The 24,161-nt window shown below is 41.2% G+C and overlaps 1 protein-coding gene across 1 annotated transcript in view; it reads right to left on the minus strand.

The window, feature by feature from the left end:
• The window catches only part of KCNIP1 (potassium voltage-gated channel interacting protein 1), a gene marked incomplete at its 5' end in the record, with an annotated part of 411,577 nt that extends 395,160 nt beyond the window's left edge, over positions 1 to 16,417 (minus strand). Inside the window, one exon of the mRNA XM_080627534.1 lies at positions 16,330 to 16,417. Coding sequence (XP_080483660.1) covers positions 16,330 to 16,417 — 88 coding nt within the window. The remainder of the gene's footprint in view (positions 1 to 16,329) is intronic.
• Positions 16,418 to 24,161: the final 7,744 nt, after the last annotated feature.

Below are 24,161 nucleotides of genomic sequence, written 5' to 3' on the forward strand. Positions count from 1 at the left end.
AAAATATATATAAAGTTTGATTTATTAGTAAATTCTTTAACTTTACCTGCATCTAGTATTATCTGTTGTACCATAAAACTAAATTCACTACCTAACTGACATAAAGAGCTGTTTATTACTCTGAATATGTTTCTGGCCTGTAAAACACTTGACATTCGATGAAGTCAAAACAGAAATCTCAAAATACAGCATGTATTTCAAAGTGATCAGAGATCTGCAGATACAGCACTGTGGCAAAATGAAACGTAAGGGCTGAGCAACATGAACCAGGGTTTAGCAATCTTTATTGGGTTTGCAACAAGAAAAATAACAGCATCTTCAGCTGAAGAGAAAGGACGACTCTGCTGATGGATCAAGGAGCCTCAGGATCCACCTAGTGTGCAACTGAGACTGAAACTTTTGACTCCCTGTACTTGTAGTAAGAAATGTACTATTTAGGGTCTGAAAAACGTAGGATAGTGTTTGAATATTGCCAGTGGCAATCCTTCAACATAACATATTTACACCGATTACTGTCCACCCACATCCACCTCCGCAGCCTCTCCATACCTCTCATCACACAACTGCAGATAAGGAAAAAGAACAACAGTTTTTGGCAGAAGTTACAAGTGGGCTGTAAAACACATCTGGTTTAAGTAACATTAATTTGCTCTCCAGTTCCATTAAAACTATGGACATGGTTGAAGAGAGAAGCAGAATCAATGCTGAGTTTTCATTAGAGATTGAAGAGCATAGCCTGTGTTTCAATACTTCTTTTTAATCACAAAAATAGTGGGCTTTTCTTTCATGTTTATATGCAGCTTTGGCAGAAACAAATGGGAGTCTCACTTTCTGCAGGCAGGAGGGTCTATAGCAGGTGGCTATTCCCCCCCACCTTCCCCCTTATTTTCTTCTTTCTGCTCCAATTTATGTTTCACTTTTGTGGGGTTAATTTTTACATGGATTTCGCGTGCTGTTCTCCACATTTACTCCCTTCAATGATTTCATTCCTGCACAACTGAATGCCTTTCAACTGAACGCAAAGAAAACAGGTGAACAGAGCGTACACAAAAAAAAACTGCCATGAGAGAAGTCTGTATTTCACATGACCACTCATTGGGAAACTTAGTAGAAATTGGTCATTCAACATTTTAAATTGTACCATATCTCCTCCAGTTTTGCATCTCTGATCTTTTATTCTTCATTAAAAAAAGACTTGAAGAAATAAGAGTCAACAAATCTGACTTGAAAAATGTTAGCCAGTTCAAACCCTGTTGCATTGAATTCAGAGAATAAGAAAAGTTTACATCTTTACAGTTTTAAACCACATATTACCATCTTAAGAAGAAAAGACCCACTTCAATTCAATTTTTGAACATCGCACTAGTGAAACACTTCTCTAACACCTTACTCAACAGGACTAAGTCAACCATGTATGTTGGACAGAAGCAATGCAGCCTCCTGCCTTATGATTAGCATTATTCTGCTTTTATACCTCTGGTCATTTCCCTCGCTCTCTCCCTCAAATAGAAAATCAACAACTACTGAACCAGCTCCATGTATAACGAGACTGATCAACCCAACCAATTAAAATGCACTTTTCACTGAAGCAAACTTGGATACTGATCATTAATCATGACTATTTCCACATTAAGTCTCAACTCCATTTCTAATCTTTTTTGTTTTACTGCTGCAGCATCATTTGAATCATGATATTGCTGTGTGAGTTTCAATTTTCAGTGTAATACATCTTCTGATAGGTACTTATAGAAAAAGATCACTGAAACAAAGAAAATTGTATGCAACTCCATTAGGGCAAAGAACCAATATGCAACATAAAAAACCCAAACAGAAACCACCCCAAACTTTGCTTTTTTAATCAAATAGTCAATATACTTTATGTCTGGGAGGAAAAGTTATGATCAACCTCTTCCCCCATAATACAAGCTATAATAATGTTTCCATTTTTAATTTTTACATCCCATCACACTCAGATAAACCACATCCCACTGGTCCTCTGTTGAAGAAATTAAAGCTACTGCTTTAACATTCTGTAACCTGTATTTCTTGAACAGTCAGACAACTATCACTTGATCATATATATGGTGCTCTTGAAAATCAAGAGATCTCAGCCTCACAATCAATGCCCATCTAATCCTGAGAAAGGAGTCAATGAGAACACTGTCAGGTCAGGCTGCTGAATCACACCCAGCTCTGAAACAGGTCTTAAAATGCTCCAGTACGACAACAGGTTGAAAGTTATCTGTCCCAAAATACCTAAAAGCCTGGAATACTCTGATGGCTGAGTCACTGCTAATTTGAGCTAACAATTTTCCCTGAGGGGACAGACACAGTTTCCCCTTATTCCTACATGTGCAGTGTTTCCTCTGATCCAGACCCTGGCATGCAACAGGCTTAACCCAATCGAAAGGTTAGCTTCTGGCACGGATTTTATACCCTACTGCCCCTATTTCTGCACAGAGCCTCACCTCCCACCATAAGGTAAGTTAAAGCAGAAAGTAAAGACTTGCTGATCTCCTTCCCAATATGCACATACTGCCAACAACTCAAATACTTTAAATTAGTAGAAGACATTATTATTAATCAAACAGATGTCCAGGAAATGGCAATCAATCAGGTCCTGCTCAAGACTGGAGCAGAGATTTCATTCAGACATTAGTCAGCACCCTTCTCCTAAGGCTGTAACCAAGCAGAATGCTATCTGTTAGATAAATGCTCTAAAAGTTTATTTCCAAGTTTATTGAACTCATACAAGTTGAAATTACAGATAAGACATGAGGCTTTGCCATTTCAAACACTAGGATGGAGAATGCTGAAGAAGTTAAATTATTGTTTATGCTTTACCTGGAAGATATCAACCAAGACAACTGTGTACACAGAGGACTTGAAACTGAGCATAGGTTTAAAACTATTCTTTAGTTATGACAGGGTCTTCTCCATTAAAATGTAGACACTATCACCTAAATCTTTCATTTCCCTACTGCCCCCCTTCAATATCTTCAAACTGAAATATCCATTTTCGAATTCTAACTGCACAAACATCTCATGCAATTGTAACATTCATACTGAAAATGAAAAACTTGAATATTGTGCAAGCTGAAAAACTCTGAGGATATGACACAGTATTTTCCATGCAACATAACACTGCAGCAAATAGCATAGAAAAAGCATAAACATTTGTGATGCTTCTCTTGAAACCAGGACCAAAAAACCAAAAAACAAAACCCTCCTTTTTGAAATTCTCTCCCATGCTATTGCTGCTCTCATCAGAAAAAAATGTCAACTTCAATTCGTACACAGAAAGCAGAATGGAGAACTTCTCATTACTGTGCTTCCACGCACAAAAGGCAGTCGATTTAAGCTGAAATAAAGGCTTTTTTTACACAAAGGACTTCAGAAGGAAGAGTAAAGGTACCTTGATTGGTTTATAGTTCACTAGGGCTCTTAAATCACGGGGAAATTTGGATTGGTGTCCTATAGAAACTGCATTCCCCTCCTGAAAACAGAGCAACAAACTTGCTTCCAGAGGATAAATTCCTACCTGCTTCACAGAATTTTATTTGGCATAGGCAGGTTTGAGGGTGCTTTCTGTTCATTTTGGTGCTAAAACACACATAGGGGATCCCTTTGATCTCTGTAATGCACTGTTTAATTTCAGAGTAGCACTGGAGCAGGGAAAAGATGCATGTCAGTAAAGCTGCACCATGACAACTGCTTGCAGACTGTATTTCTTTGCCTGGCTTCTCTGTGACTTTTCAAGCTTAGAGTCCTTCCTCTTCCTCAGTCCCTTGTGCAACTTCATTCTTTGCTTTCTAATACTGCGATGTCATTACAGCAGCATTACTTACAAGTATTTCTCAGTGCTCTGTTGTTTAAAGCCCACATGACTTCCACTTTGGTTGGCTGGGATACCTATACCAGTCTGCATACGGTTCCACTGGAAAGAAGAACAAAGCCAAGAAAGATGGCCAGCAAGTGCATTTCTAGCCCTAGTTGATCTGCATCCTACTAAATATTGTAATTGTACTACATTATGAACAGAAAGAGGTTTGTGATACAAGATGGTCAAATCAACAGGTGTAACAGCAGCCTGTTGACAGCTTTATTCATCAGTATTAGATGCAAAAAACAGTGAGAATGCCAAGAGACGTTGCTGTGGATAAGTGGAAGAGTCCATGCAATGCAGGGCTTGCAGAGAGCATTTTTCTGGTAAATTAAAGGGACTTGTGCACAATCTTTTTTAAACAGGTTTTCCATGAAAGACATAGGGAAAGACCATTATCTCTTTCCCAGTAAGTCATAGAGAAAGGGCAATGTCCCTTGGCACAAGAGGCAGTCAGGAACAATCAGAGCCTCCCATGTCTCAGTTCTACTCTTTCGTTGTGTCAGCAGCCCACCCTGCTGCTGACATCATTGTTTTCAGGCTTTTCTTTGGCTGAAGAACATTCCTGGCTGCTGCATAGTACTTATACCCTCTCCTTCAGTAGTCTGATGCCAGAAGATATGCCCTTTGTGCAACCCCTTATGGTTCAGGGAAAGGAGGGTAAAGAGAGAGCTGGGTGCAGAGCACACTGACCTTTTAAAACAGGTTTTCACCAGCTCTTACCAAATTTGTGTTTATTTTGCTATAACTCCTTCTAATGCTACTTCTAATTGCAAGCACACCCATGTTCTTGGCTCCTAATCACAGAGCATCTTCAGCTTGAGAAGCTCAGATTATGTAGCCAAGGTTACATTTTGATATCTATTTTGTTGAAGGTACAATATTAAAACCAGATTTTTTTTCAAACCTTGTTTAGCTACTTGGGCAAGTCAATGGGAATTGTTTTAAGAGATTGAAGGCTGTTAACAAAAGCCAACATTTGCAAAGCAGAAAGCATTTTTTACTGAAGTCAATTATATTAGTGCAGTAATGGAATTCAATTTAGCTGAATTCTCTGCATTTACAGCTCTGTATTAATGCCAAACACGGTGAAATAAAAGGACCTTTAATGTAAGCTGCCTTATGAGAAGGTGTTTTAGAGCCACACATACAGTTTTCTAGTTTCTGAGCACACCATATACTTTTTTCAGTTGTTTGTGCTCATGGCATTGAGTTGAGAATTCCAGGCCCAGGATCTGAGGCCATGGACAGCTGCTTCCCTTTGTCCTCTTACAAACAACTACTGCAAGTCAACTCAGATTTTGCACAACACAAAGCATTCATATGGCAATGTCAGCAAGTTCAGCTCTAGAGAGGAATGGATCAGCTTGCAAGTGCTATTTGTGTATACACTACTAATAGTTTAGTTAGTTTTGATTTCATCTCCCTGACAACTACTCAATGCTTTATATATGCACTAATACTACACACAGGTATTTGTTTCCGAGAGGTTACTGTCAACAGTTGTCATAAAGAGCTTGCTAATATAATACATATTTAACTTGCTTAGAAATACCTTTTTATAAAGTAGGATGGTGGATAAAAAAACAGGCTACACTATAGCACTACTGCAGCCTTACAAAGGGCTATCAATGGGAATAGACAAGACCCTGTATGCAGAGATGTATACAGACAAGAGGAAGAAAACCCATGGGGAACTTGATTCACACAACACCAGTAAAAGTTTCTCAAAATTCCAGATGTTAGTTCCAGTCCCATTTGGTAAAGAAAAGGTTAAGAATTAAGCTGAAAATACAAATATTTACAGAAATTAAATCATTAATAGGCAGAAAACCAGAACAACATCACACAACCTCCTTCAGAAATTCACTTTCTGCTGGTTTCCTGCTTCACAAGTGGCTTCCAAGTCAAGTTAAATGAGTGAACAGCTGGTTTGATGCAAAAAGGTAACTGAACCCCTCCAGTAATTCAGTATGCATACATGGTGCTTATTTGCTCAAGTTGTACATAGCTAATGCCTTGTAGTGGAGTTACAAAGTGCAATAAAGACACAAGCAACTAGACTGTCTAAAACTAAGGGATGTTCTATCATCAAGAGAGTGTCAGAGTGGATCATTGGGAAGTAACTGCTTTAAGATAGGATACAACATTTTGGAAACAGATGTTACAGTTTAAATGTTGGACTTAAGTCTTCATTCCCCAGTCCTCCAACTTGTTAAAAAACACCCCAGACTGGTAAAAGTAATCTTAGTTCTGGGCTCCTTTTTTCTTGCTTTGACAAATTTTATTTGCATACTAAACATTGTCAGTTATATTTGCCTAATACTGCCATTTCTTCCTCTTATAAAGACAAATGCACAGCTTGTTTATCACAGCTGCCTTCACAAGGCAGTCTGCGATCTTGATGTTTTACCTCCCCATGAAATACTGCCCATAGGTTCAGCTTCTAACAGTGGTTTTGCAGGTGTTCACAATGCAAATGTTCCTCCCATTTTTCTATGTGTAAAAGACAGAAACCTCACGATAAGCAGAATTATTTCTAAGACAAACACAGGGCACAGCATGAGGTATTACCCCATAAATTCAAGTGCCAGCCCTTGATGCAAACTGCACTTCTTTCAGTTTCTGAAGGAATGATTAGCATCACTACAATTGCATGAGTGAAACCTTTTGAAAACTGAAACAACCTTGGTTATCACAGCTCACCATGATGCCAGTAACAATCACAGCAGCATCCTGAGGTACCACATCTGCAGCATGGGTTACATTTAAAGGCTTTTATTCACTGAATCTCAAATTGCTTCTTATGAAACAAGTGATAAAATTCCTTTCAGGGCATCAACATCAACACAGAATTCAATAACCGGGGGGCTTTGAACATGTTTGCAAGCTAAGTCAAAAACTTCCTGACCACTATGAGTTTCCTTGAAACACGAGCTAAAGAACTGCTACTCCCCATTTACACAGAATGTGACAGATATAGGATCAAAAAAAAAAAAAAAGAATTAAAACTATCACAGCAAACAGACGTTAAGCAGGAAATTGAGAAGCCTACCTTACTTTCGTGCCTTTGTCAGCTTCAAGCTTACTTAGCTGTCCCCTAATTTTACATTTGGAAATGTGATTTTCATTTCTTTTGGCCTCCTCTTAGACTGAATCCAGATGGTTCTCGTGCAATTTTTATAGACAGTCAGCTGCAGTTTTACTACTCCAAGGTGGTGTGACAAGAGCCATATTTTAGACGATTTATTAGGCTAAGCATTTTGATGTAGAGCAGCTCATGCTTATTCCTCTAAAGTAATGTGTTTATCTCTACCAAAGTGTAAACGATAAAAATCTGTCACACTTTTTATTCCCTGCTTTACTCCAGGAACAAACTGCAACTGTTGGAATGTTGATGGACTACCAGAAGGCTGCTGCTGCTGACACTCATCAGTAGCTGTACTGTGCAGTAGTAATAACGCTTTTTCATGGGTAACCATGAGGACTTGTGAACATAAAAGGCAAAACCCAGACTGTTCCTTTCTAAGAATTGCTATGTATAATTTCTCTATTCTTTGAAAGACAGACTATGAAGTTTATCATTTATTCTGTTTATTATCACTAAACAGAGACTTAAATTGCTAAGTAACAGCAATTCATGTTTATGAATAGTTATGTTAAAGTGGGCATATTTCAACAGATAACTTATTCATACCTCAATATTTTAATCTGCTCATTTTTGTTCTCCAGTCCCCCACATCACACGGTAACAACGAGAATGGAGAGACTGCATATTTATTGCTTAACTAAACACAATGCTTACAAGGTTTCCCTGCACTTCCATAGAGGACACTTGATTGATACCAGAAGCAAGATGACAGGGCCTTCACAGTCCTCCCTTCTGAGCACCACTAGCACTGCACAGAAATCACGAAAATTGCTATTTGTGAACTACTAGGAAGAGTTCATATTAGGAGCACTTATTTCACTGGAATATCCCCCCTTCCAACATCACCACCCATCATCATCTTTCCATACAAACGTACAAAACCATTCTAGAGAAAGAATGATATTCTCCATAGTGTGATTTCCCCAGGGACCTGTTATTAATTTCATTTGAAGCCAATACACATTTCTAATTCAGACTGGAAAATGTATGTGGTCCTATGGTGAATTATTGTCTTAATCACAAAGCAGTATGCAGCACATTTGCCTGAAGCATACAACACTTTGGTAATAAAGTGCACAGATAAGACAATATATAAATCAATGGTATTTATACCAAAGCTATGAGGGTATACACCAAAAAACCCCAGACCATGTCATCCTCAGCAGCCAATTCAAAGACATTTTTTAAACTGCATTTGCTTGATGAAGAACGCCACCTTTATTCAAGGTGCGAAAACATTACAAGAACAATTTCAGGAAGGCAAAATATTGCATTACTCACATTGCTTTCAGATGAGGTTCTACACAATTAAAAGTGGATCCAGAGAGATAAGTGAGTAATACACTTCTCTTGATCCTTACCTTTAAGTCCACCTCTGAAAGCCTCTCTGACCCCAGGGGATATTGTAAAGGCCCATAATGAAAGGGTAAATAGCCCAGCCTCCCTAGCTGCAAGAGGAGCAGAGAAGGGTAGAGCAGTCCCACATAGCCAGTGCATCAATCACACATGCCTTCCAGATCTACAACACTGATATAAAACCACCTCTATAAACCGGAGCAGCTTCAGGAGAACACCTCCACCCAAACCCCTAAAGCATGGTCACCCCTCCCCGGCCTGATTCCATAGATTACTTTGGCTGTTGAGGTGGGTAAAACTTTCTGGAATTCAGATTTGAACTAGGGCACCAAAAAAATCATTGTTTGGAGTTCCTCACACTTACATATTCATAGCTAGAAGACGAAGGAAGCAGACAAGAGTTTCAGAGCCTCAAAACCAGTTACTTTGCTATGTAGACTTAGCCTTCTACATGCTTCATGGCACGAGTGAGGAAAGAAGTTGGTTGCTGTTCACCGAGTCAAACACACTGTATTCCCTTCAGAATGGATGTATTCATTCATTATATCTTTCATTACCCAGTTTAAACATGACTCTTGCCGAAATCATCCAGAAACAAACATCCGATCTCCTAGCTGAAGAATTTACAAGTGGGAAAACACCATCATATCATGCAAAACAAAACAAAAAAAAAGGCATTAGAAAAATGTCATGCCACTATCGCCCATTTATAAGACAGATTAACCTGAAAGTTGAAGTTGCCACTCAAAATTTCAAAGGCAGGCATGTTAAACTGTTGTTCATTAGAGTTTTGAAGTTTCAGATTGCAACAGATTAAAACTATATTATCTTTTGCTAGATGTAATTATGTAAATTATATAACAAGGTTTTATTTTTACACTCTCAAAACTCTATTTTGGCTTCACATGATGAGCACCTCATCAGACCTGTGATAACAATTTCACTCTGTAATGTAAGGCTACTGCAGCAAATCTCCCATTTGTAAAAGGAAGCATTAATCACTTTTATTTTTAAGCCTCACACTACTTTACTTATAGTTACTAGCATTAAATGTACTCTACCTTTGTGCCCCACAAGCCAGATGTTGTGAAACAGTCATTACAAAGAATGAAATTGGAAGTTAAAGCCAGCTGAGAAGTTAAAGTCAAATTATATATACATGCTATTGGGTTTTACTAAAGCTGTGCAAATGTGGAAGAAGTTGGCCATGAACATTCATTCCAATTACATCACAAGCTTTAGTGCTGCTATAGTTAAAACCTTCCCATGCCTGCTTTCCATTACATTTCCATTTATGAGCTTTACTAATCACTGAAGAACAACAACAACAGCAAAGTCCGAGAACGGGATTACCTAAAATACCATCATAAAGAAGAGTCAGGACAGAATTTCATTTACATCCATAACAGTGGATTCCTGCACAGGAAACCAGTTAGTTTTACTGACATGGAGTAGAAACACTCCTGCATGTTTAGCTGCTAGCACCAAGGTGGTCAAGGTTTGAAAACACTCTACAGTCCAGCAATAATTCACAAAAATACATACAGAATATAGCCCAAAATAGAGCTGACTTGCAGCTCATGACTTGTTTCTGAGCATGGAAAACACAGACAAGTGTTGCTTTGTTGTCACCCTTTAGTGTTGTGCTACTGGAAATAAAATTACATCTCAAAATTACACTTCATGTGCTAATTTAAACTAATTTTAGGATGATTTAATGCATGTTACTATCCACTTATTTTAAGCCATCTTCAAAAGTTATCACTTTACACTTAAATCCATTCAATAGGTGGATAGTAATAGGGTCCATTAGGTCAAAATATGCTGTGGGTTGTTCATTTGGCACCATTTTAAATGACAAAACCTAAGTGGCAAATTAGCATCTCAACATAGCTACAACATAGGCAGAAATGCCTTAGCCACTGGCCAGCAGCATATCTCTGGTTAGCCCACTGGTTATGAAAAGAAAAATTAAAAAAACCACCAAAACCAACCAAAATTAGCCTCCACACAATAGAGTTCCAAAGTTTTCCTATGATATAGAATCTACCATGATTTATTGCCCTTTTTTTTTTTTTTTAATGAGGGTATCTGAAAATTAAACCACCAGTTATGCAGAAAAGAATAAAATCTATACATATTTCTCTAGAGAAACTGCCTATTACTGTAGTCCTGAATACAGACCTGGACAGATAAACTAATACATCTTGTGTTTTTCAGACATATTCAGAGTAGAAACCTCACAGCTGTTATACCCAATATTCAGAGAAGCATTTGGTTTACCCACTGATATGATACAAGATTCCACAATATTCTAAGATATCAGACACAGCACGCACAATGCTTATTGGAGAACATGATTTAAAAAAAATACTGTCCTGGGTTCAGCAGTAGCAGTCAGTTTTTCTCCTTCTTAGTAGCTGTTGCAGTGCTGTGTTTTTGACTTTCGGCCTGGGAACAAAGCTGATAACACCGATGTTTGGTCTGACCAAGGACTTTGTGAGTCTCATGCTCTGCCAGGGAGGAGGGGGGGCCGGGAGGAAGCGGGGACAGGACACCTGACCCAAACTAGCCAAAGAGGTATTCCATACCACAGCACGTCATGCCAGGGGATGTAACTGGGAGCTACCCAGAAGGGCACGTCCTCTTTCTGTCGGGCTCTCTTTTCCTGCGGGCGGTATCGTATTCTCTTCCCTTGTTATTTCTCTTATCATTATTATTATTGGTGGCAGCAGCAGTGATTTGTGTTATACCTTAGTTACTGGACTGTTTTTATCTCAACCCGTGGGAGTTACATTCTTTCGATTCTCCTCCCCATCCCTCTGGGGGGTGGGGGAAGGAAGTAGACTGCGTGGTTCTAATTTACAGCTGGGGCTTAAACCACAACAAATACCCACTAAAAAAAAAAAAATTACCCAACAAAAGCCCAGCCCTTTCTGAACAGTTTCCAAAAGGATAAGAGAATATTTTCTTCTTTTGAAGTAAAATTATTCTCTTTTGGGCCTACCCCATTGCAAACAATTGAGTTCTTAACTTTCTAGCACTCATGCAGTCATATGTTTGCAGAGGTAATAGTTTCTAGAAGCAGAGGTTTATAGAGTTTTGAAAGGAAGACTATTGCATCACCACTTCCTCTCACTCTCAGTTCTTAAAATTCATCTTGTTCCTGATGAAAGACACAAGTGGAATGCATGTATGTATATTCAGATTACTCTAATAGTGCAGCTTTTGTAGAAAAGATTTATCTGCAATTCATTTTTCAGAGACATACAAATATGTACCACACCAGGCAGAGGTGTATTTTACTTGGTTCAAAGATGCAAAAGCATGGAGAAAAAATAACTAGGTATGCTGAGTTTTAAAAGCAGCAAAACAAAACCCACAGACACCTCATACAATGACATTGGAGAGCTTCACTGGGTAGAGTTCAGATCAGGTACTGGACTGTGAAGCTCCAGTAGTTGTGGACTATTTTCCAAGAGGCACAGTGAAGAGAGTGGCAGCCTCTCTTTAACTGGGACTTCACACAGCATTTCGTGCACAGAAAGTCTCGCTTTCTTTTCAGGACCTTTTGAGAAACATGGACAAGCTCTAACCCCACTCTGTAAAAGCACGTTATTCACCTGGTTTCAGTAACCACTTTCCTTATTAAAACCAGTTAAAACACTCAGAAAAGTTTTATAAAGAGAGGGCATATAAGAGCTTCTACAGGAGCCCTCTGAATCAGAGCTTCTCTAAATTTGAAGGCAGTAGCCAGAATTCAAGGAGTGAAGGTGTGCTACAAAGCAGCAGGAGAATCAAATATCTTTCCATGTGTCACACAGGTGCAGGTTCTGGCATCACCTGCACAACTGCAATGAGACTCCCTGTGTCTAAATCCTCAGAGCATTTAGCAACATTTACCCTACCCTTGCATTTTCAGAGGTTGAAGTCATTAAGACAAACCTAATGCAGTGCCAGTATGCTCCAAAGGAACAAGATTAACTTCCACTGAGAGGAGACAAGGCCTGTGTATGACTAAAAGGGACCACGACTTTCTTTACCATCTCACATAACAACTCAGAAGACTAGCTGCAATTTGGATTCACAAAGCAGCAGCAAAACAGATCACATGGCTATGAAACACTCTGAATACTTTTTTCTTTCATGGTGAGGGAAGTTGTGGGCAGAGTAAGATGCTTGAAGACTTTATCGCTGAAGTTGAACAGATAATTAGGCAATTAAAACTATGAAAAGTGGACAAATTACCAGTTCCAGATGAATTACATTGCAGAACAGAGATGGGAGAAGCAATAAAATAGAAATGAGACCCTTTGGCAAGCATTTTAATAGCACAAATAAAAGAGGGGCAGCCCTGGAACAAAGGTGAAAGGGCAGTTAATTTGCAGAAACTTATCTATTTTTGCTAAGGAACATTTTGGAAAAGTTGGTCCCTAAAATTATCTTGCTTTTCTTGTGTTGATAATTAGAATACATTAATAGAAATCCAAGAGTTCTCATTCCAGCTTAATTTCTGGTCACTCAGCAAGGCCCTCCTATACTAGGTTTTTAATGACATTAGCAATATCTTCACACTCACACAGAGGCTTGTGATTTAATCATTCTGCTCAACAGGAAGCCCCAGACAAATTCATTCTTATCACCCCTACTTTCTCTGAGGGCATGGGGGATGAACAACTATTTCACATACCACAGAAGTGATGTGAAAACAACAAAATCTTACACACACATATTTGAGGCGACTTTGGTGAAAGTGCTGCTGCTCACACTTTGTCCATCACCATAGTAACTCCTTTCCTGCGTGTGCTAGACCCCCATGTAAGCCCAGAAGGAGAATAAGAGTGTCGTTCTGCTCCCCAAAGCTATGAAGGGGCATGCTTCTCCAGACATGTTTTCTTTAATGCATACATCCGACTGCACAAAGCTCTTCATGGAAGAGGCCTTTCACACAGCAGCAGAGATTTCTGCTCTGTTAGGTTTTCCAAAGAACTCACTAAGAGGGAAGCTGGCAAAATTCACTAGCAGAGGTACCAGCTATGAGCTTCTTGGCTCACAACCTCCTAGATTTGCTACAGGTTTAAATCAGGATATACAGAGCAAGCTGGTGAGCACACAGTGGTATTAAGTGTGCCCATTCCCTTCCTGCCAACTGCAGGGAGTGGCTGCGACCCCATTGCACCCTGATGCAAAAGGAAGAACTTTCTAGCTGCAGCTCAGACAGTCTCATTGTGTTTTTTTAAATAATCAAGGTGAAAGAAAAAATGTTATCAAGACAAGCAGAAGTCATAGAGCATAGCTAAGGATTACACCTCATTGAACTGTGGAGTATCTCTCACTTCCACAACCCTCAGAGAGATAGAAGCATAAGAAGAGAATGAATCTTGTGTCTCACAAACGATTTCCCTTGTAAAAAGCGTTTAAAGAAAATAAATAAACAGTGTGAAGGAAATGAGGCAAGAGTGGGATGAAGAACACAAGGGATATGGTACTTGACTATTCAAAGATATGTATATGATGTATGCTAAAACCCCCTTAATAATAGCAATATTCAACAGTTTATTTCTTGGCTTTACATGCAGACCTTTTATTAAAAGAAATAACCAACAAGCTCAGAGATAAATGCACAAACGAACACTTTTTCTCTTTTAATTCAACACTTCTGAGCAAGTTTTCTAATAATTTTCTTTCTAGTCATGAGTTACATAGGTAATGTTATGAAAACATTTAATATGTCTTTGATATCTATGCAACAAACTCATTCACATGGTTTATTTCTTCCTGGATCTGGTTCTTCCAGTTCAAAACACAAGCAGCTAAGTAGAGAAAAAAGTTTAGAGTTTTGAATTCTCTGAATCATAGGAAACCACTCTTACCTAATCCAAGCAGCCTGAAATGAGATATTGCCATTAGAAAGATGCAGGTCTGACTGTATGATATCAATGCATTGGCTGCAAAGACAATGGCAGTACAGTGCTAGCATCTTCCAGAAAAAAGGGAAGTGGTGGGGGGAGCAAGCCTTGGACATTTTCTACTCTTAATTCCAGCTCTCCACACAGTGCTGTTCTACTGTCAGACTCAAATGTTGGCATACCCCTTTGCCAGAGCAAGGCAAACAGAAGATGCACAGAGGCTGCTTGAAAACTCGCCATTAGACAAACTGCTCTAGACAAGCACATGGGGAAGCACCACCAGAACTCACGTTGCACCTTGTCTTAAAGGGAGTTCAAGCAAACAGCACAAAGTTTACTGTCTATCACTGCTGAATCTAAGAGCATACACCCTATGTTCCATTATCTCCTGAAAAAAACACAAATATAATATCCAAATACACCACACTGACATGCTGTAGAGGATGAGGTCCTGCAGACAGCATCCTACAACTACTTTCTTTCCTGTATCATGATAATAAATAATTTTTCTCACTATATTTAGTCCTATGATTTCTCCTTTGTTTTCAATATTAAAGAGACAACTTGTCATTAATCTTGAATTATAACCAATACATAACACCTCTTTTCTATGACAGCCTGTTATGGTTTTTAATCTTTCCTTTGCTGGTGTTTGACAGCCCTTGGATGACAGAGGCAGGAGAGTGGAAGAAGAATAATTAAGTACAAGAAGATGCAATTTTAAACCAGGATTTTAAAAACAACAAACCTGTCCAGTATTCTTCATAGGAAGGATGCATGTTCTCGCTCAGCAGACTTCATTTGAAAGCCAGTGAGGGCATTATGAGAAAACTGTCTTAGAAATATATTTCTTTTCTAGAGAGACAGATTGAATAAGTTCCCCCCAGTTTCTACTAAAGGAAGCTGTACTTAACAGTTCTTGGCACTTCCACATTTACTATTTTAGAAGTCACCTCAGCCTGCCATAGTTTATCCTAGAAAACAACTTAAACATTAAAATTCATGCAGGAGCATATGTGCTCCAGACAGCCAACACAGCCACACACCTCCGAGAATTCTAAACTTATCTTACTCCTTGACTACAAACACATTAAAAAAAAGCTTCAGACTTTGCATGTAAAAATCTGCCATAACAGAAACTCTTCAGCCTTACACAAATCTTCCCACTAATAATTTAGTCTGAACTATATTATCAATGCCAAAAGTCACACCCCTCCAACCAAACACACACAAAACCTGAAGAACTCTGACCCTCCCTTAAACGCTGTCCATATTTCAACATGCAAACAGCAGTCAAGCATACCATTGTTTACTATTGTCAGGAGTTCTCAAAAAGGTCACCGATACTCATTTAATCAGCTGCCATAGGTGCTGCTAAGATGTATCACTATGAAAGGCACAACCAACAAAAATAACATAACAATTCACGTCAGTGCACCATCACAGTAACTATTAGATTTACAAAGACAACTAGAGGATTTATTTTGCTTATTGTTTGATTTTAGTGAAGGGTACAACATAAATAACTTACTTACTGTTCCACCTGCACATGGGAAGGCACACCGGGCACAGCTGACAAGCAAAACTTAGATATACAAAAGGTACCCACATGCACGCAATAAGCAGCGACCTAGATTTTGAACCAAGGTACACACATGCTTCAAACAAGTAGAAATGATAAAGTAGAAAATAACACAGAAGCACCGATTACTGGCAGTTACAAAGTCTAAATTTTTGGAGCTTCACATCAGTTGCTTTCAGAAACACATCTCGAACACACTGAAATAGCTCACTACAGTTGCGAGCTGTGGCAGGTTGACAAATACGGGTTACACACTACACAAGTTAAAAACAATTACATAAGGCTCCAATCTTCACAGCACATAGCAACTTCTTTCAGAGCAGCCAGTTCCCAGAATTAAACCAGAACACCTCTGAAGAGACAATTATGAACTCTAACGCAAGCCTCCTTAAAGGCTACAAAGCTACCCCCACAAAGCCAACAGCACAAAAGAACAACATAAACTTACCTTGGCTGAGAGTGCCTGTGATGAGCTTGAAAATAGTCTGAGCAAATTTGACAATCCCATGCTTGCATCTCTTTGAACAGCCACTCATCGTTCAAACGTGCAGAAAAGCTCTTCGCTGTCACAAAGTCCAGGAATAACAAGAAACAAAAAAAGAGGAGTCCTTCGCAAAGTTGCAGTGACAGTCTGTGCAACGGGCAAAACTCCGCTCTCACACACGGAGCCTCTGCACTAAGGTTTGCCTCTCTGGAGCTACTACGAAAGGTTGTAGTGGAGAAATGTGCATCCCCTCGTCGTTAAAGGCACGGCTCTCCCCTGGAGCCTCCCGGCTGCGATTACACACACTCGCCGCGATGCCCTGATGGAAGTTGCTAAGCGCAGGCAGCACCTCAGCCAGGCAGGGGAGGAGGGGTTTGACTCACGCGGCTTTGCGGGCTGCCAGCAGGACACTGCTAATGCAGCGCTTACCGCTGGAGTCTCGAGGTGGTGACTGCTGCAAACAAAAGAAGCCGCTGTTCGAAGACCCTTTTCTTGGTGCTCTTTTTCCAGCTGATTTCAATGAACTTGCCAGTTTTACTCTCCTAACACTGTAATCGCACTTTGCATGTGGAAGGCTGCAGAGTGTTCCTTCACAACACCTGCTGGAAGTGGGGAAGCAAAGCTGCGCCCAGAAAAAGTCTTTTTTCTTTTATCAGCTTAGGTGCTGCTCAGCTGCTGATCTGCTGGATGCTCAGGGATGTGCCAGCCGGCCTCCAGGAGCCCACGGGGCTGGTGTTCACAACTCTCTGCAGTGCAGGGCTACTACAGACCTTCACTTTTTGCACACTACCTCACATTATGCTCATTTGATGCTCACCAGGCTCCCTCTTACTGTACTGTTTCTCCCATAGCAACAATCATAGCTCTGGCTACTGCTGTTGAATCAGTTATTTCTCCATGCCTGGAATACTTTGACTAAAATGACTTGATATATTCAGCAGTAAAACAGAGATACCTCAGAGCCTTTGACCCCAGCTGAGGGCTGGGTAGAATCAGGCCTCGTTAGGCTTTAATCCATGCTCAAGTCCTCTCAGACACTTTTAGACAACCCCCAAATGCAGTATTTGCCTGTCCCGGGGAGGTTACAAACGGATTACCTCAGGTTTCTGTGCACTCTCAGCTACCACTTGTTAGATGGTTTGATCAGCCCTAACACCAGCACCTGGGGCCAGCCTCACCTCAGAGCAGCAACAGCCAAGCCCTGCTCTGCCTTTACAGAGAAGCCAGCAGGGCAGACAGCTCTTCACCTCAGGGAACAACGATAATCCATTCCAGCCGGGGGGCACGGAACTGCTTTACAGTGCAAGTTACATCCCACTCAGGCAAAATGCAGGGCTTTGCTAAGCGATTCACCTCGCTGTGAGGCAGGCAGCGGCCCGTCCTACCCGCTGGAAACGCCGTCCCTCCTTCTCCCGCCCTCACAGGGGTATCCCGCGGTGCCGCTCACCTCGCCCTCAGGCAGGGAGCTGAGGAGCCTGCCCGGAAAGCCTCTGCACCAGTTATTTTACCTAAGAAACGGGTACTTTGGCACGTAAAAAGCGAAATTAGGACAAAATTACTTCAGTAATAGCCACCATGAAGCTCACACTCAAGACAACTACTCCCGTGCTGAGCCGTCAGGCACCGGACATTTTGCTGCTCACCGAGTTGCCACCTAACGCTTGATTTCAGGTCTATTCAGACTTAATAGTTTGCATTTTTTGAAAACTTCCAAAACATATCAAAAGATATGACAGGGGGATTGAGTGCGCCCTCAGCAAGTTTGCCGATGACACCAAGCTGTGTGGTTCGGTTGATACGCCGGAGGGAAGGGATGCCATCCAGAGGGACCTCGACACGCTTGTGAGGTGGGCTGATGCCAACCTGATGAAGTTTAACCATGCCAAGTGCAAGGTCCTGCACCTGGGTCGGAGCAATCCCAGGCACAGCTACAGGTTGGGCAGAGAAGAGATTCAGAGCAGCCCTGCAGAGAAGGACTTGGGGGTGTTGGTTGATGAGTAAATGAACATGAGCCGGCTGCAGTGTGCGCTCGCAGCCCAGAAAGCAACCGTATCCTGGGCTGCATCAAAAGGAGCGTGACCAGCAGGTCGAAGGAGGTGATCCTGCCCCTCTACTCTGCTCTCGTGAGACCTCACTTGGAGTATTGTGTGCAGTTCTGGTGTCCTCAACATAAAAAGGACATGGAACTATTGGAACAAGGCCAGAGGAGGCCAGGAGGATGATCAGGGACTGGAGCACCTCCCGTATGAAGACAGGCTGAGAAAGTTGGGGCTGTTCAGCCTGGAGAAGAGAAGGCTGCGTGGAGACCTCAGAGCAGCCTTCCAGTGTCTGAAGGGGGCCTACAAGGATGCTGGGGAGGGACTCTTCATTAGGGGCTGTAGTGACAGGACAAGGGGTAACGGGTTCAAACTGAAACAGGGGAAGTTTAGATTGGATCTAAGGAAGAAATTCTTTACTGTGAGGGTGGTGAGGCACTGGAATGGGTTGCCCAGGGAGGTTGTGAATGTTCCATCCTTGGCAGTGTTCAAGGCCAGGTTGAATGAGGCCTTGGGTGACATGGTTTAGTGTGAGGTGTCCCTGCCCATGGCAGGGGGTTGGAACTGGATGATCCAGGTCCTTTCCAACCCTAACTATTCTATGATTCTATGATTCTATGAAATGTTCTGTAGGAAGCAGGGACGAGCTCATGAAGATGGTTGGCCAGCAGAGACCGTGTGAGGCCTCCAGGGCAGCCTGCAGCCCCACACATGTTCCTGGCAGCTGCAGCCTCCATCTTGGGGCTGTGCTTCCACACAACCCTCCAGGTAAGTTTTCCTCGAGGTTTCTCACAAGTGTGCTCTTTGCTTTACCACTGAAGTCATCCAGCCAAGCGCTTGGACGCAGCCCGTAGAGACACGGAGCAGTGGGCACTGAGGGCAGAGGGGAGGAGCAGGGTCCTGGCTGCCTCCAAATCCTTCCCACCTGCATTGCAGCAAATATTCAAAGTGCTGTGGCTCCTGCCACTATCACCTCCGCACAGCCCACAGCCTTTTCCTACACACAGCATGACTCCCCCCCCTTTCACAGTGTATTATACTTTTGGGGATCCTTAGTCCCCACATGAGTTATGTTGGTTTTATGTTAGGAATGGGAAATTGAGGTAGAGATTAAACACATTCCTGAACATTGTTAGAAGGATATTGCTAACTAGAGTGGTGCATGAGGTTCTGGTGTAAAATAATACTACTACTCCCTACTCGACAGACTTCCAGTCAGTAACTAAACAGAACAGAGTGATGTGAAGACGGAGGGAAGGGGCTGAAAAAGCCAAGAGCCACTTTCCTCTGGACCATTCACCTTGTCTGACTAAATAAAATGAATGGCAGACTTGTGGAAAACACAGCGCTGTGTTTTGCTAACTCTTTCATGGAGCCACCTCCAAGGCTTCCCAGAGATCCAATTCAAAATTGGAAATGGGATTCATCAGAAGAAAAAATAAATTGCTATAAAGCAGTAAAATATCAATAGGGAAATGAAGGAATCAGCAGGTTGTTAATTAGTATATCTGTATCAAAGGTTTGCCGGATGTTTAATTGCAAGTATACTTATACATCATGATATAATTTGGGGGGTGTGTGTGGAATGTAGGACAGTGAACAAAACAAGTGCTAGGAGCTGTATTAAAGTTACAGAAACAGAGATCTTGTATAGTAGGGAGAAGGAAACTGTGTCATATCCCAGATAGCACTTGAAGCCTCCCTGGCACTCTCAAGTTTCACACAGAGAATGAGGTGTCTTCTCAGACATTCATTTGCCTCTTTTGGCCCATATGTCATGGTTTAAGCCCAGCCAGCAACTGAGACCCACACAGCTGCTCACTCAACCCCCACACACACATAGAGGGATGGGGTACAGAACTGGAAGGATGACAGTGAGAAGACTTGTGGGTTGAGACAGTTTAATAGGTAAAGCAAAAACCATGCACACAAGTAAAGCAAAGCAAGGAATTAATTTACCACTTCCCATGGTCAGGCAGGTGTTCAGCCATCCAAGGGGACTGAAGCACCTCCAATACAAAGGCATGCTGAGAACACTGGGGTTGTTCAGGCTGGAGAAGAGAAGCTGCATGGAGACCTCATAGCAGCCTTCCAGTATCTGAAGAGGGCCTACAAGGACGCTGGAGAGGGACTCTTCATCAGGAACTGTAGTGATAGGACAACGGGTTTAAACTTAAGCAAAGTTCAGGTTCAATGTAACGAAGAAGTTCTTCCCTGTGAGGGTGGTGAGGCCCTAGAAGGCCCTAGAACAGGCTATCCCATCCCTGGCAGTGTTTAAGGCCATGTTGGACATGGCCTTGGGCACCATGATCTAGTGTGATGTGCCCCTGCCCATGGCAGGGGGTTGAACTGGATGAGCTTAAGGTCCTTTCCAACCCAAACCGTTCTATGATTCTGTGATCTCCAGGACAGCAGGGCTCCATCACACATAACAGTAACTTGGGAAGACAAACACCACCATTTCCAGCTTTCTTCCTTCTTCCCCCTTAATTTTATCTGCTGAGCACGATGCCATATGCCATGGACTAACCCTTGGGTCAATTGGAGTCAGATATCCTGGCTGTGCACCCTCCCAATTCCTTCTGCACCCCCAGCCTCCTCACTGGTGGGGTGAAGAACAGAAAAGGCCTTGGCTCTGTAAGCACTGCTCAGCACTAGCAAACATCCCTGTGTGATCAACACTGCTTTCAGTACAAATCCAAACCAGCCCATAGTAGTGCTGTGAAAATTAATTCTATCTCAGCCAAAACCAGCAGACCCATACCAAACAGAAAAATGAGTTAAAAAGAACAAAAAATATACATCAATAGAAGTTGAGCATCTTAACCACAGGGTTGCATAAAAGCTGCAGCAGGTTCAGTAGAGTGGTAAAGATTTGCAGACCCATAGTTTAAGGAAGCTGGAATTAACCAGGCTTCCATCAGAAGTTTTAGCAGCCAGAAAGTACCTGAAATGAAGCTCCCACCACTGAGAATCCTAAAAAAAATACTTGGACATAGATATACTGACCATTAAGGGCCTCAAATTACTCACTGCTGTTATCCTTGGGCAAGTACAAAGGCAGCTTGTTCTGTTTGCAGGAAAGTATAGACAGTCTTCAGTAAATGACTGAGAACATCTGAGGTGTTATGTCCCTGTTTGACTTTTTGTATAGTGGCCTCAGACAATAAGGTGAGCACAGACTGATAGTTTTTCTGTATATTAGTGTATATTAAATGTCTGTGTATCACCAGAAGACTAAAGAGGTCAGTCAAAAATAGAGAGGGATACAAAAGTAAGGTTAGTCAAAGAGAAGGTTCTGATGTAGGGGAAAGTATTTTTCTCTAAAGATTTTTGTATAAATAAACTCCAAATTAATACAGAATATGCCTTCTAATTCATTTTACATATATTTTCAGCATGATTAATAAGGGACTACAGTAGTTACACAGCATTCAGAAATATAACTGGTTCACTGACACCTGTGTTTAGTTTATTTTTCTGCATGTAACATCCAAGAACTCTATCCAAAATGTTAATTGTCATCCAAAAGAGATATAAAAGTCCATTGTAGGAACTTTCTCTTTCCTGATTTGCCATTCAAGATACAGTGTGGGTGGGTGAGAGTATGTGAGACTCATGTGGGCTAAGTTCAATCAGAGGTTCTGCCAATACAGTTTCTGCTGACATCAAAGAGAGCTAAACCTATTTGCATCAGGAGAAAGTTAATCCCTCAACTTGAAACCACTCAGCAAATGCTCAAGAATAATCTCTGGAATAGGTATGAGCAAACAAACTGTGCACTGGGATGCCCAGCTTTCTTTACAGCCCTCCGCAACATAATGGGGAGGTCTCTGGTTTATTGTGGGTACATTAGGTTTGGAAAGAGAAATTTCAAAGTTAACTGCTGCCAAGGATGTCAGGGTATAGTTTCCATGGTACCTAGTTCATTCCATAGATATTGTCATCATGCTTGTGGAGGCCAAAAAGGCAAAGGGGTGATGTCTGGGGTTCATCCTGGGTAACGTCAGAGAATACCCTTTACTATTTATATTTTTATATTCTTTTCTTAAGTTTCTACTACTTGGCATCATAGGAGACAACTGTCAAGCAGCTGGGTATTTGCTGTGATCCAAGAACAGATTACCAAAAACAAAGCAGAAGCAGGTTTAAAATCAACATCTCCTTTGTACGAATCCAGCACTTCAGAAGCAGCAGCACCCCAGCCTTGATAATCTTCTCCACTGGTTTCTGGCATTGCTGCCAGGCAGATAATGACGATTCTGCGTTTTCATTCACTCTGTTATTCCAGTTAGTATTATCAATCAGAGCCTCAGGAACATTGCATGGAGATTACCTCATGATTATAGAACTTGCTTTTTATGGCACAATAGTTATCTATAGACTCAGGCAGCATTCCTCGTTGGAAAGGAATGTATATAGATAGTGGCATATCGGTGCGTTCCACAAACTGTCTACTCAGATTGGATTGCCTGTTTATTTAATATCCCATCTGTCAAGCATGACTATTTATACAGAAATCTAGGGGAGGAAAGAGTGCTTATGAAAAAGCACACACGATAAAATGGGCTTTTTAAAGTGCAGTGAGAAACTAAGAAAATCAAGGTCTGGGTACGAACCCTTTTGCCTGAAGTACATGCATATATATATGCTCTACACAAATTGAAGTTACAATTCTGTCTTCTATTTTTTTTATTTTTCCAGAAGCAGCCTGACATTTAGAAGTCACTCCAAGCAGGTTGTTCATCTCTGCCTGTGGAAAACAGCATTGACTTCCCTGGAGTCCTTCTTTCCAAGCCAAGCATAGTGCTTGCCATGCAAGCTTCTTGCAGAGAAACTGGCTGAAGTTCCAGCACTTGTGATATTGCAGCCCTGGACTTCTCTTGAGGTAGTTTGTCACTCTTGCTAAAATATACTGGTAACACCATAGTTCATACTGGGATGAGACTGAATTCTTTTTCAGACTCTTGAATAGATGTGAATACATGCAAGGTCTAAAGCAAAAGGGTGCTACATCACATCCCTGAAAATTACACAGTCTCTGTCAAAAAAACCCCAACCAGAATCCAGCCAGTGTTCACAGTTTCACAGCTCTTGGCTGTGAGAGTCCAGGAAACACTCTAGCGACATGTCTTAGCTTTCAGTATGTCTGCCCTTATCACAGGCTCTAAAGAAATATTCCACACGGAAATGAATTCTGCTCAGTAGATAAGAACTTGATGATTTAACATGTGAAATACACACTTGCTATCATGCTTCCAGCAGCTGTCAACACTTTAATGATGTCCTGCTTAACTTCCTTAACCTTAGCCCCGTGTTCTCAGGATAATTGTGCTATAGAGAGGGGTTAGACAAAATCTTCCTTTATTCTGCCATTGAAACTCAATTACAAGTTGCTTAAGCATAACTAAGGACAGAGATGCTACTTGGCAAATACAAAGCTTCTCAACGTATACTGAACACAGTGACTGTAGTCAGCTTGTAAAGCTGAAATGGGGAAAGGACAGAAATGATCTTGCTCTTGTACATAGGCTAGTGGGAGATGAAGGCAGATTCCCCAGAAAGACACCCACCATCCAGAAAACCTGGCCTAGTCCAAAGGCAAGAGATTTACTTTTCATAAGTGTGTAAGCTCCATGGATAAGTCAGCCTTAGCAGAGGTGATTACAGAGGATAAAAATAGGAAGAAAAACCAAATGAAGCCATGCTTCCCTTCACTTTGGTGGCAATGATTTGTCAAAAGTGTGTCCAGACTTATAG

Source organism: Psittacula echo, assembly GCF_963264785.1.
Source record: "Psittacula echo genome assembly, chromosome: 11".
Lineage (NCBI taxonomy): Eukaryota > Metazoa > Chordata > Aves > Psittaciformes > Psittacidae > Psittacula > Psittacula echo.